Source organism: Opisthocomus hoazin, chromosome 2 (genome assembly GCF_030867145.1).
Source record: "Opisthocomus hoazin isolate bOpiHoa1 chromosome 2, bOpiHoa1.hap1, whole genome shotgun sequence".
In the NCBI taxonomy this organism is placed as follows: domain Eukaryota; kingdom Metazoa; phylum Chordata; class Aves; order Opisthocomiformes; family Opisthocomidae; genus Opisthocomus; species Opisthocomus hoazin.
In genome coordinates, this window is record NC_134415.1 from 80756182 (window position 1) to 80768209 (window position 12028).

The following is a 12028-nucleotide window of genomic DNA, read 5'->3' on the forward strand; positions in this document are numbered from 1 at the left end:
CAGTGCCATGGCTAAACTTTTTGCTTATAGGGCATTAACAAAAAAAGGGGTTTTTTTCCTAATAATTATAATAGGGGTCATGCTCAGAATGTTATGTTTTATCAAAAACAGGTCGCCATAACAAGCTTGTTTAAGCCGGAAGAAATAAAACAGACTTCTCTGCCCTGTCAGATGACTGAAAAACAAGTGCTAAAGATCCCCAAATCGTACTGCTGAACCAGCAAAACGCGCACTCACAGAGCGCCAGTCCCGGGGTGGAGCCCAGGGAAGCCAGCAGCGGCGGGCCCTGCCGACCTCCCGCGGGCACCCTCCGCAGCAGCGGAGGCCGCTGCCTGACACCTGGCGGCCGCCAGCCCGCGCAGCAGGGACACCGCGCTCCCGACATGGCGGCGCCCGGGCCGAACCCCCCGTCCCTTCGAGTTTCCTTCCCAATTTGTCACCGCTCCGCCACAGCCGCGCCGCTGAGGAGCCCGGCCCTGACAGCGGCCGGTGAGTGGCAGCTGCCAGCAAGGGAGCCCCAGCACGGCCCTTCCCGGCACGGCGGCCGCAAGACATCGCCACGGGGACGCGCAGAGCGACGGAATCGCGCGAGGTGGTCGCGATAAACGAGGAGGTGGAATTCACGAGCGCACTCGACGCGCCCACTCCTCTCCCGCCGCCATCGCGGCGCCAGGCCCCCCTCCTCAGGCCCCCCTCCGGCCGCGCCTCCCCCTCCTTCCCGCCCAGAGACCACACGCCACGCCCCTCCCGTCGGCCCTTCCCCTCCCCGCTTCCGGCTTCCGGCGCCGGCTGGGGGCGGGCCCGCGGTTCGGTTCCTGCCCGGCGCGGGCAGGTGGCGCGGAGCCGCTGAGGTAACGGCTGTCCCCGCTCCCTCCCCTTCCCGCTCCCCCGCCGGGGTGCCCGGGGCGGGTTGGGGCCGGGGAGGGCCCGCCGGGGCCCGCCGCCGTAGCGCTGCTCGGTATGGCCCCGCGCGGTGGAGCCGCCCTGCGCTGCTGATTCACCTCGGGCGGCCGCTCGGGAGGGAGCGGGGAGGAGCCCCGCTGGGGCGCTGCTGCGGGCCCGAGCCTGCCGGCGGCCCGGCCCCGGGTCTCGGCGCGGCGAGGGGCGGTGCTCTGGGGCCTCGGTGACCCCGGGCCGGCCCGCGGCCCCGCCGGCCAGGGACCCGGTGGCTTCGTCGCCCCCGCCGCTGCCCGCCCTCCTGCGCGGCTGCGGACCCCGGCTCTGCGGGCTGCCCGTGGGTGCGGGGCCGCTGGCCCGCGGTACAACCGGGGCCTCGGGGAGGAGGGGTGTTGTGGGAGCCGTGGGGTGACTGCGGGGCGGCAACGGGAGAGGTCCCTTCGCCTCTGTGGTTGGGCCGTGATGCAGCCTTGGGAGACGCTCGGTTACTCGTTGTCCGCCGTGTGTCAGTGGTCGGGAAAGTGTCAGCTCGGAGGCCCTAACATGTCCCCTGCTTTGTACAAACGGGTGCGTTTAGCACCTGCCTCGGTGACAGCGTTGGTGGTGCTTGCAGGGAGAACCTAATTTAACGAGGTGTATTTTACTCGCAGGCGTGCTGACTTGTTTCTTTTGGGGGGAGCGGGGTTACAGTTCTAGCTGAAGAAACAAGCTGGTCTACATGTACTTCCCTATCCATTGGGAGAATGACAGATGACAAAGATGTACTTCGAGATGTGTGGTTTGGACGAATACCAACCTGTTTCACTCTGTATCAGGATGAGATAACGGAAAGGGAAGCTGAACCCTACTATGTGAGTATAACGAAGGTAGTCACAGATAGTCTTAACCCATAGTTATGATTGTTTCCTTCATTCTCATCATGTGTGCTACTACATGTTGTGGGGAAAAAAAACCAAACAAACCCTTTTTTCTTATTATTCTTGGTACCTTCTGCAAGTAAACCATATGACTACTCTGCCTGTTTTTGTCTCTCTTCACAGCAGGTTCAAAATCTTAGGCTTGTTTCACCAGTGAGATAAACTTGTCACAGGTAATTAAGATCTTAAAAAAAAAAAATTAAGAAAAAATTCAATAAGTGATTAGGTAAAAGGAGGACACTCTACATATACTCATGTACTACATGACTCTACATGTTCTATGTTCTTTGATAGTGACCAGGAGAAGGGAGAGGACTTGTATGTTACTACAGAAATAACTTCAGTCAGAGCTTTGTGCAATCGTAGACACTAAGATCAGTCACCCATGTAACATAAACTCAGAATGAACACTGACTCCGGTATTTCTGCTGATTTTCTTTTCTTTAAGTGCTAGCAGCCGTGAGAGATCTAGCTCAGATGTAGGAAAAGCAACTGTGGTGTCTTAACAGTACAGTGCCTGAACTGTATTGCTGACTGGTGATAAAAACATAGGTGTATTTGAGTTGTAAATTGGAAAGGCCTTCTGTATTCATGTGGTATTTATTTGTAGTGTGCTCAGCAGCTTTCATCCTTTCAGCATGTAACAGACATTTGATTGATAGAGAATGTTAGATGATTCAGTGAAACTTAAATTTGAAATGTAACAAGTATGTGGGGGGGAAATCTTGTACTATGAGTTTTCAAGTGATTCTGAAATCCTTAAATCTTGTCATGCCCCATTCTACTCTGTTTGAAAACATTACTGGGTAGAAGTTTTTTTTCCTTCTGTGTTTAATAGTATCTTAATGTCATCAGTTTCTGATTTACATATGTGCTCAGTAGGTTTTTGAAACCTAGTAAAGCATTAATGCTTTTTGTTCACTGATGATAGTGCTTATCTTTCTATGTTTTACTTTCACCACTGGTAAAACAGAAACACTTTTACTTCATCCAGTGGACCTACTGGCAATGCATGCGAGCTACCTAGAAGTGTTTGACTTCAAATTTCTCTTATGTATATGTATGTGAGTTAATGTATATATATGTTGTGTAAGAGCGATGTGGAAGGTATGAATTTAAGTTCAGAAACATGCAGTCTTTATCTGTTTGATATCAGCATGGAAGCCCTGAAACCATGTTATCTTCATGGTGTGGCCGACTTTCTAAGCAAAGGAGATAGTTTTAAGCTGGTAGGGTTTCTTTTATTTACTCCGCTCGAAGTGTGCATAGAAATTCTCAAGGCTTAATTCTCTATTTCTGCGAAATCCAGTTACTCATAGATGACAATTCTAAAATTTTAGCTTCCTTTTTCAGGTCATGTTTGAGCTCATAATATGGCTTTGCTTCTTGAAGAGACTAAGGATTTATAATAGTAAAAGGTAGAATAGCAATCAAAGTTTTAAATCGTGGTTTAGTTCTTACAGTGGTTTAGTTCTTACAGTTTCAGAGTGCTTCTACATTAATGTTTTTGTTCAGATCTGGAGTGCATTTTTGAAGCAAGTCTCCGTCCTTTCCACTTACTGTGCCCAGGTTTTTGTCGCACAGCAGTCTTATAGCCTACAAGCTGACTCATTTTCATGTGAAGCTGAAGCAGAACATGTGCTTCAGCTGCTAATGGCAGTTGGTGTATGGGATCAAACTGGAGTTAAGTTGAATTAGAAACCATCAAACTCCCCAAAAGTGAAGTAAAAAAGTATAGGTGGTGAACATTCCCAGCTCTCGACACCAGCCGTTCAGCTTTATGTGTCTCCTCTTATTGTTGTCCCAAAAGGAGGTCCCATACCTTGGTACTTGTTAAGATAGATATAACCTCTCTATTCCAGACAGCCTTCCATAAATGAGAGGGCTGCACAGGAAGAAAAAACATTGTAATATTAAGAGGGGGAAAAAAGCTGCTGCTCTGAGGAACTTGCTTTATGAAGATGGAGGAAGACGTAGACCTGGAGGGTGACAGGTTAGAAAAACAACCCAGAATCTGTGTGATGGATGTTGGTTTGTTGTGAGTGGTCTGGCAGGAGACCCTTGTCTGTTAGATGTATTAGCATAGCACAGGAGTGATGCATGCTTGTATCACATTATGGCACTGCATGCGGGCAGCAGAGCTAATTTAAAATGAGCTTGTCTGTCTTTTGGAAGAGTAGTGGTATGAAGACTGAGCAGCTCACGTAAAATGCTGTCCTATTTCTTCCTGTAGTCAAGCCAGGTAGGTTTCTGCAGTTACGCTGGAAATGAGTGCATCAGTTTCTTTGGAGTGTTTCCTACAGATGCTGGTGTGGAAGCTTGATTACGAGCAGCTAGGTTGAGCTATCTTTGTTGTCAAACTATCTGATTTTTCACTAGTCCTAAAATTGTTATGATTTTTATTTTAAAATGGTGTACTGTCTGCCTCTTGGTGCAAACAACAGTTAGAAATAAAATGTGTACAGGAAGCAGAGTAGTCGTTGGCAGAGATTTGTCAGGTGTAAAGAACAAAATTGCAGTAGAAGGCAGTCTTAGAATGATACTCTGCCCAAGGCACTAGCCCTTACTGAGCCTCCCTTCAAGCTTCCACCGTGTCAAAATGATTGTTTTATTAAGATGTCTGTAACGATGCGCAACGTGAAACCATTCTGTGTTAGGATGCTTTGTTTCTTTGTTGTGCATGCATTGGTGATCAGACCAATCCACTTCCTGTTAAATCTAGCATTTTTCTGTTTTATAATCTGATTGGCATGTAAAATGGTGGTTTCTTCTGCAAGAGAACCCCTGGAGATGGCTGGAGAGGTACTCTTTTTACATGAAGATACATTGCAAGTGTTTACTTAGACGTTAGGAATTCCTTGCATTTGGTTTAACCTCTACAGAAGTCATTCCTGGTTATTGTGATTAAATACTGTAGCGATACACAATATGCAAAAGGAAGGTAGTGCGGTTTGTGTAATTTGGGGGATGGCATGTTTTAGCCTACTAGGATTTATTCTGCCTGGTAATATATTTGGAGATTTACTTTCATTTTCCAAATTTAATGAGGAGAACTCGTAGTTTGCCCTGCCCCCTCTGGTCAGTTTTGTATAGCTGTTTTGGTTTAAGCCTAGTGTATATAAATTGTGTGCATGTTTTTACAATTTCTTTCAAAGCTAAGGCTAGAAATCATAACAAAAGCAGTTGATTGTTGTTGTGTCTTGTTTTTAATCAAGAGCTAGTACCTGTTTAAAAGGATTAAATAATTGCATTGGGTATGGGCATTGACTTATGAATTCAGATGTGAATATGAATTTTATGGTTTTTTTCATTTTCTCAAATGGTATTTTTTTAGTTGTTAGTACTAGGTGATTTGTTTATATTGTCTTTGTTACTGTCACAGTGGTCAATCTGATCATGACAGGTCATGAACATCTACTTGGCTTTATACCATGTACTCTGACTGCTTGGAGGGAGTTTATGCCAGCTTTTTGTTTTTATACCGAGTGGGAGAAAACTTACACAGCTGGTTGCTGGAGGGAAAGGCACCCAACCTCACTTAACTTTTCAGGAATCCTTACTCGGTCTTGACACTGAAAAGCAATTCACCCCCTGACTGCTTTAGACTTCTCTTGAATCTTCTTAAAAGTCTGTGCTTTCTAGGTGACAAGACAGATACAGCTCCTTCTGAGCCACAAAGCTCGACTGAAAGTGAGGTTTTTTCATTCAGGTTTTTTTGTTGCGCAGCGTAGTGAGCGGCAAGCATATCATCGTCTGCTGTTGATCAGCGGGCAACATGGCAGAGTCAGCTTCTAGACGACTTGAATCAAAGCTGGGGTTCTTTTCTGTTTAATTCCTTATGTGTTATATAGTGCACTTCTCTTAGTTATTTTCTCTCATACACGGTTTATTTTGGTAACTATTGAATGTGTGCTAAATATGTGCTCAGAATATTCATTAAAAACTTTGATACTACATTGTCTGGATTTGCCCATGAAGTACTGTAGGTTGTTCAGTTTATGATGGGCACTCTGTCTTTTAGCATATTATGTATTGATTTCACAGAATCACAGAAAGGTAGGGGTGGGAAGGGACCTCTGTAGATCGTGTAGTCCAACTTCCCTGCTAAAGCAGGGTCACCTAAAGCAGTCTGCACAGGACGGCATCCAGGTGGTTTTGAGTATCTCCAGAGAAGGAGACTCCACAGCCCCTCTGGGCAGCCTGATCCAGGGCTCCGTCACCCTCAGAGTGAAGAAGTTCTTCCCTGTGTTCAGCTGGGACTTCTTATGCTTCAGTTTGTGCCCATTGCCCCTTGTCCTGTTGCTGGGCACCACTGAAAAGAGTCTGGCCCCATCCTCTTGACACCCGCCCTCAATATATTTATAAGCATTTCTAAGATCCCCTTTCAGTCTTCTCTTCTTCAGGCTAAACAAGTCCAGCTCCCTTAGCCCTTCCTCATAGGAGAGATGCTCTAGTCCCCTCATCATCTTCATAGCCCTCCACTGGACTCTCTCCAGTAGCTCCTTGTCTTTCTTGAACTGGGGAGCCCAGAACTGGACACAGTACTCCAGATGAGGCCTCACTAGGGCAGTGTAGAGGGGGAGGAGAATCTCTCTTGACCTGCTGGCCACACTCCTCTTGATGCACCCCAGGATCCCATTGACCCTCTTGGCAACCAGGGCATACTCATGGTCAACTGCTTGTCCACCAGGACACCCAGGTCCCTCTCCACAGAGCTGCTTTCCAGTGGGTCAGACCCAAGCCTTTACTGGTGCACTGGGCTGTTTCTCCCAAGGTGCAGGACCCTACACTTGCCCTTGTTGAGTTTCATCAAGTTCCTCTCTGTCCAATGGTCCAGCTTGTCCAAGTCTCACTGGATGGCAGCACAACCTTCTGGTGTAACAACAAGTCCTCACAGTTTTGTATTATCGGCAAGTTGAGTAAGTTGAAGACGACTGGGATGAGTACTGACCCCTGGGGAACACCACTAGAGGCCTCCAACTAGACTGTGCACTGCTGCTGACAACTGTATGGGCTCTGTCATTCAGCCAGTTCTTAATCCACCTCACTGTCTACTCATCTAGCCCACACTTCCTGAGCTTCTCAGTGAGGGTGTTATGGGAGATAGTATCAAAAGCCTTGCTGAAGTCAAGGTAGACGACATCCACTGCTCTCCCCTCATCTACCCAGCTAGTCATGCCATCACAGAAGGCTATCAGATTGGTTGAGCATGGTTTCCCTTTGGTGAATCCATGCTGACTACTACTGATAACCTTCTTTGCCTCCAGTTCCTTAGTGATGACATCCAGAATGAGCTGTTCCATCACCATTCCAGGGATGGAGGTGAGGCTGCCCGGCCTGTAGTTCCCTGCATCCTGCTTCTTGCCCTTTCTGATGACTGGAGTGACATTGGCTTTCCTTCAGTCCTGAGGTACTTCTCCTGTTCTCCAGGACCTTTAAAAGATGATGGAGAGTGACATCTGCCAGCTCCCTCAGCACTCATGGGTGCTTCCCTTTGGGGCCCAAGGATTTGTGGGTGTGCAATTTGCTTAAACCTCTAACCCGATCCTCCTTGACCAAAGGAAAGTCTTCCTTTCTCCAGGCTTTCTCTGGGGTGCCTGAGGTCCAGCCTTGGCAGTAAAGACTGAAGCAAAGAAGGCATTCAGTGACTCTGCCTTCTCTGTATCCTCCATCACCAGGGCACCCACCTCATTCAGCAGCAGCTCCACATTTTCCCTAGTATCCCGTTTGCTGCTAATGTACTTGAAGAAGCACTTCTTGTTGTCTTTGACATCCCTTGTCAGATTGAATTCCAGGTGGACCTTAGCCTTGCTTGTTGCTTCCCTGCATGCTCTGACAATGTGCCTGTATTCCTCCCAAGTGGCCTGTCCCCTTTTCCACATTCTGTAGATGTTTCTCTTCCATTTGAGTTTTGATAGAAGCTCCTTGCTTCATCCATGGAGGTATCCTGCCTCCTTTGCTTGATTTCTTACTCATGGGGATGTACTCATCTTCAGCATGGAGGAAGTGATGCTTAAATAGTGACCAGTTCTCTTGGACCCTCTTACCTTCTAAAGCCCTAACCTATGGGATTCCTCAGTGTAGGTCCTTGAAGAGGCCAAAGTTAGCTTTCCTGAAGTCCAAGGCTGTGATCCTGCTTACAAGTTATTCTACGATTTACCAGTCCTACATTCAGATTGCAGTTGTTACATTACATGCATTGCTGCATTGGTTAGATGTGTTTGATTGTCACAGCAATGTTCTAACCTTTAGCACAAAGTCTGCTGATAGAAGGTTAATTTGTCCAAAGGAAAAAAAAAGCAGAGAGGGAGAGCAATTGAGCAAATCTGTCCTGGTAGAATGAGTTTAACTTTGATTAGTATGTCTTGTCATATGAGCATGTGTTTTTTTCTTAATTAGATATTACAGCCCTAAACCCAAGAATCACTGAATCATGGCTGTTCATTCCCAGCATCTGGAATGTTGCTGTATGGTGACTAAAGGGTGAAAGGGTATAGCCTCATTGTCCTGCACAGACTGATTTCGGAGTCAGTAGCCAAAGTGTTTGTGGGAGAGCTGTCATTCTGATGAACACGTCTTTGCCTAAAAGGAAGGCTGCTTGCCACATGGCTAAAGTGTTGGAGAAGCTTGTGAGTGTCTGATAGTCTAGAAGATGAATTGCTGTGTAGATTTCTGGTTTTCATGTAGAGGACTCTGTAAACAGTTACTGTGATTCTGCTGTCAGAGAGATTGACTAAAGCCCAGCATTCAGTTAAATACATTAAAGTTTTTTTTTTCCTAAATATGTTTTAGTACTTCTCTGGAAATACTCAGAAATAGCGTTTAAGAATTCCAGGACTTCGGAATAAAAATGTTTTGTGTCAACTGAAATCTTTCACTTAGTGTAGGCAACTGGTGGAGAAGGGATATTAAAAGGGATAACAAAATGAAAATGTCCTTGAACTATGCTTTTAAAGGTCTCAATAGATTTAGTATACTTGTAAATCTCTAGGATAATTAAAGCTAGAAAAGTGGTAGAATTGGGTCCTTTAATGTCTCCCATGGAAGAGGAAGACTGTAGCAAGTTAGAAGAGGTGGGAAGGCTGAGAAAAGAGTTCAGTAGGTGCTGCAAATGCTCAGCATCTCTGAAAAACAGGCAGTCCCTGTTAACCTAATTAACTGTTGGATTTTGTACTCCAGAGAGGCCCATTGGGAGTGCTGGTGATGTTCTGTTAAATTCGGTCAAATGCTGTTTGGTTATTGTCTGTGATCTCTAATTATGTTGAAATAGAAACTGCGTTGTTCTTCCACACTACAAACTGAAGTAAAATATTTTACATAGGAAGTTAGTTATGCAGTTTAAAGGGTTATGTCAAATACTGTTGCAATCAACAATGCTTTAACAGGTTTGTCAATTCCTGCATGGCTGTGCCACATGCAGCGTGCTGAAAACTGGTTTTTGTAGCAGTCCAAATGGGCCTCATATCAGAATATACCAGCATTAATTTAACTGCAAATGTCTCACTGAAATAATATGGAATTATTACCAAAAATATTTGGGTTTGATTGGAATAGCCTGGACTATATTGTCTCAAGAACAATCAATGCAGATGTGTGGAATTAGGTTAATAAACGATAAGATTATATTGTCATTCAGGTCACTGTGGTACAAAACAGTTCTTGCTTGAGTGTGTACATGACTTCATTGAATTTATTAAGAATGTTCACCTTTTAAAAATGAAGGCTGTGTTTAATTACCTTGCTGAATTAGAATCCTATGAAAGAAGGTTGAAACAATATGATGATGGTAGTAAGAGCAACAGATGGAAAAAGAAAACCATATGGTACATAAAAGATCAAGTGCTAACTGACTTGATGACTAATGGTGGTGAGTCTTGATCTTTTGCAGTCTTATATAATCTTAAAATTTAGTTTTCACAGGTGTATGTAAATTAATAACCTAATGCAGCATTATCTAAAAGAGAAACCTATTTTCTTTCAAAAGAACTTACTCTTGATTTACTGTGCATACTTCTTCGTGAATCTGATACGTAAAAATAAATTCTAGTATCATGGCCAAAATATTACCTAATTTATACATTAAAGTGTGGTCTAGTTGTTGGAGACATTGTGGAATAATGCTGCAGCAGAGATCAAGTTTTCTGCCAGGCAAGATATATCCTTACATAGTTTAGGATGTCTGTACCATAGACTTTCACTTAAGGCCTAGCATTATGCATATACTGTAAAGAAAATATTTTAAGAAACAACAGTGGTTATGAGGAACACTGGAAAACAAATGTTTATCTTTCTCTAAATGTGCAAAATATAGTATATTTCTATATATTACTTAGACTCATCTATTTTATTAGTAATTAGGAAATGAAAGTAAGTTTATGGGATTAATATTGGGAGTACAGGTGGATGAAAAGCTGGATATGACCTGGCAATGTGCTTGCGGCCCAGAAGGCCAACCGTATCCTGGGCTGCATCAAGAGAAGTGTGCAGCAGGTCAGGGGAGGTGATTCTGCCCCTCTGCGCTGGTGAGACCCCACCTGGCGTCCTGTGTCCAGCTCTGGAGCCCTCAGCACAGGAAAGACATGGAACTGTTGGAGCGGGTCCAGAGGAAGGCCACGGAAATGATCAGAGGGATGGAGCACCTCTCCTGTGAGGGAAGGCTGAGAGAGTTGGGGTTGTTCGGTCCGGAGAAGACAAGGCTCTGGGAAGACCTTGTAGCAGCCTTCCAGTACCTGAAGGGGCCTATAAAGAAAGATGGAGAGGGACTTTTGACAAGGCCATGTAGTGATAGGACAAAGAGTAATGTGTTTAAACTGAAAGAGGGTAGGTTTAGATTAGATACAAGAAAGACATTCTTTACTATGAGAGTGGTGACGCAGTGGAATGGATTGCCCAGATGCCCCATCTCTGGAAACATTCAAGGTCAGGTTGGACGGGGCTCTGAGCAACCTGATCTAGTTGAAGATGTCCGTGCTCGTTGCAGGGGGGTTGAGCTAGATGACCTTTAAAGGTCCCTTCCAACCCAAACCATTCTATGATTCTAGGATTACAGTTAATTTAAAATATCTGCTCCAAAGCTAAATGTTATTTTACAGGGAGGTTAGTCTTTTCTCGTTGGGATACTGAAAGGTATTGTTCATTAAAGCTTATGGGCTGATTCATCTTAAGTAAACCTGTTATGCAGTCATCAGTCAGTGCACTGATTGATGCAGTCTGCTTAACTACTCTTACTAGGAGTGAGACCTTTAAAAAAAAAAGGGGGGGGGGGGAGGGAATGTGTGCAAATAAAAATAATATGGCATTCTGTTTCAGTGCATAACATTACACTTGAGAAAGAAAGATAGTGTATCAGAAAGCTGTAAGAAGGTGTCTTGTTTCAACTGATAAAATATTGAAAGTTTTCTTTCTGATTTTAGTATCTGGGCCAATGTTAAATAGTGGAAGAATCATAGTCGCCTTGACTAACATGTTCAATTGGCAAACCCAGTGCAAAAAAAATGGAAATTGCCCACTATTGTTAGTACAAAATGCACTTGGAAACCAAACCCTTAAGCAGATAGCTTTCTTTTTTTTTTCATTTTGTCAGAATTTCCATTTTTAAATAATAGCTGATACACAGTTTCTCATTATATTCAATAAGAAGTTAGAGCATGTTCCAATCTGTTGATATGAAAAAGAGAAAAAACTTAATTCTTTGGCCTGTTTAAATACAGAAAAGCAGAAATTAAATTTCATTCTTCTCCTTCCCGTCACATCAAGGATCAAGAATCAGAATGAAGAATTTTGTTTTTACTGTTTTTATTTGTGTTAATGTATTGGATACTGCTATTTTGCATCTTCTGAATATATAGTTTTATAGCCTTTCATTGACCATTAATAAGTAAACTGTCTAAAAGACATATTACCTTAAAGAGGGGGAAAAAAAGAATGCTGACAGAATTTTGGTAATGAAAATGCATACTTGTTACAAATTTTTATTAATTTAGTAAATTTTATGTATAGCTAAAGCTGCTATGATTTTTCTTTCAGTTGCTTTTGCCAAGGATAAGTTACTTGACTCTGGTAACAGACAAAGTGAAGAAACATTTTCAGAAAGTTATGAGACAAGAGGAAGTTAGTGAAATATGGTTTGAATATGAAGGTACACCACTGAAATGGTGAGTTTTTTTAACTTTGTACCTTTTACTTAATTTATCATGTAAAGAGTTATCAAGTTC

The 12028-nt window shown here is 44.1% G+C and overlaps 1 protein-coding gene across 4 annotated transcripts in view; it reads left to right on the top strand.

Moving 5' to 3' along the window:
* The first annotated feature begins 768 nt into the window (after positions 1-768).
* Positions 769-12028, top strand: part of ATG5 (autophagy related 5) — an 85747-nt gene continuing 74487 nt past the window's right edge. For 2 of the 4 annotated variants that reach the window (XM_075414295.1, XM_075414298.1), the window contains exons 1-3: positions 769-851; positions 1588-1748; positions 11841-11968. In XM_075414295.1, coding sequence (XP_075270410.1) covers positions 1641-1748; positions 11841-11968 — 236 coding nt within the window. In that variant the 5' untranslated portion in view covers positions 769-851; positions 1588-1640. The other 2 variants (XM_075414296.1, XM_075414297.1) reach the window with 2 other exon arrangements.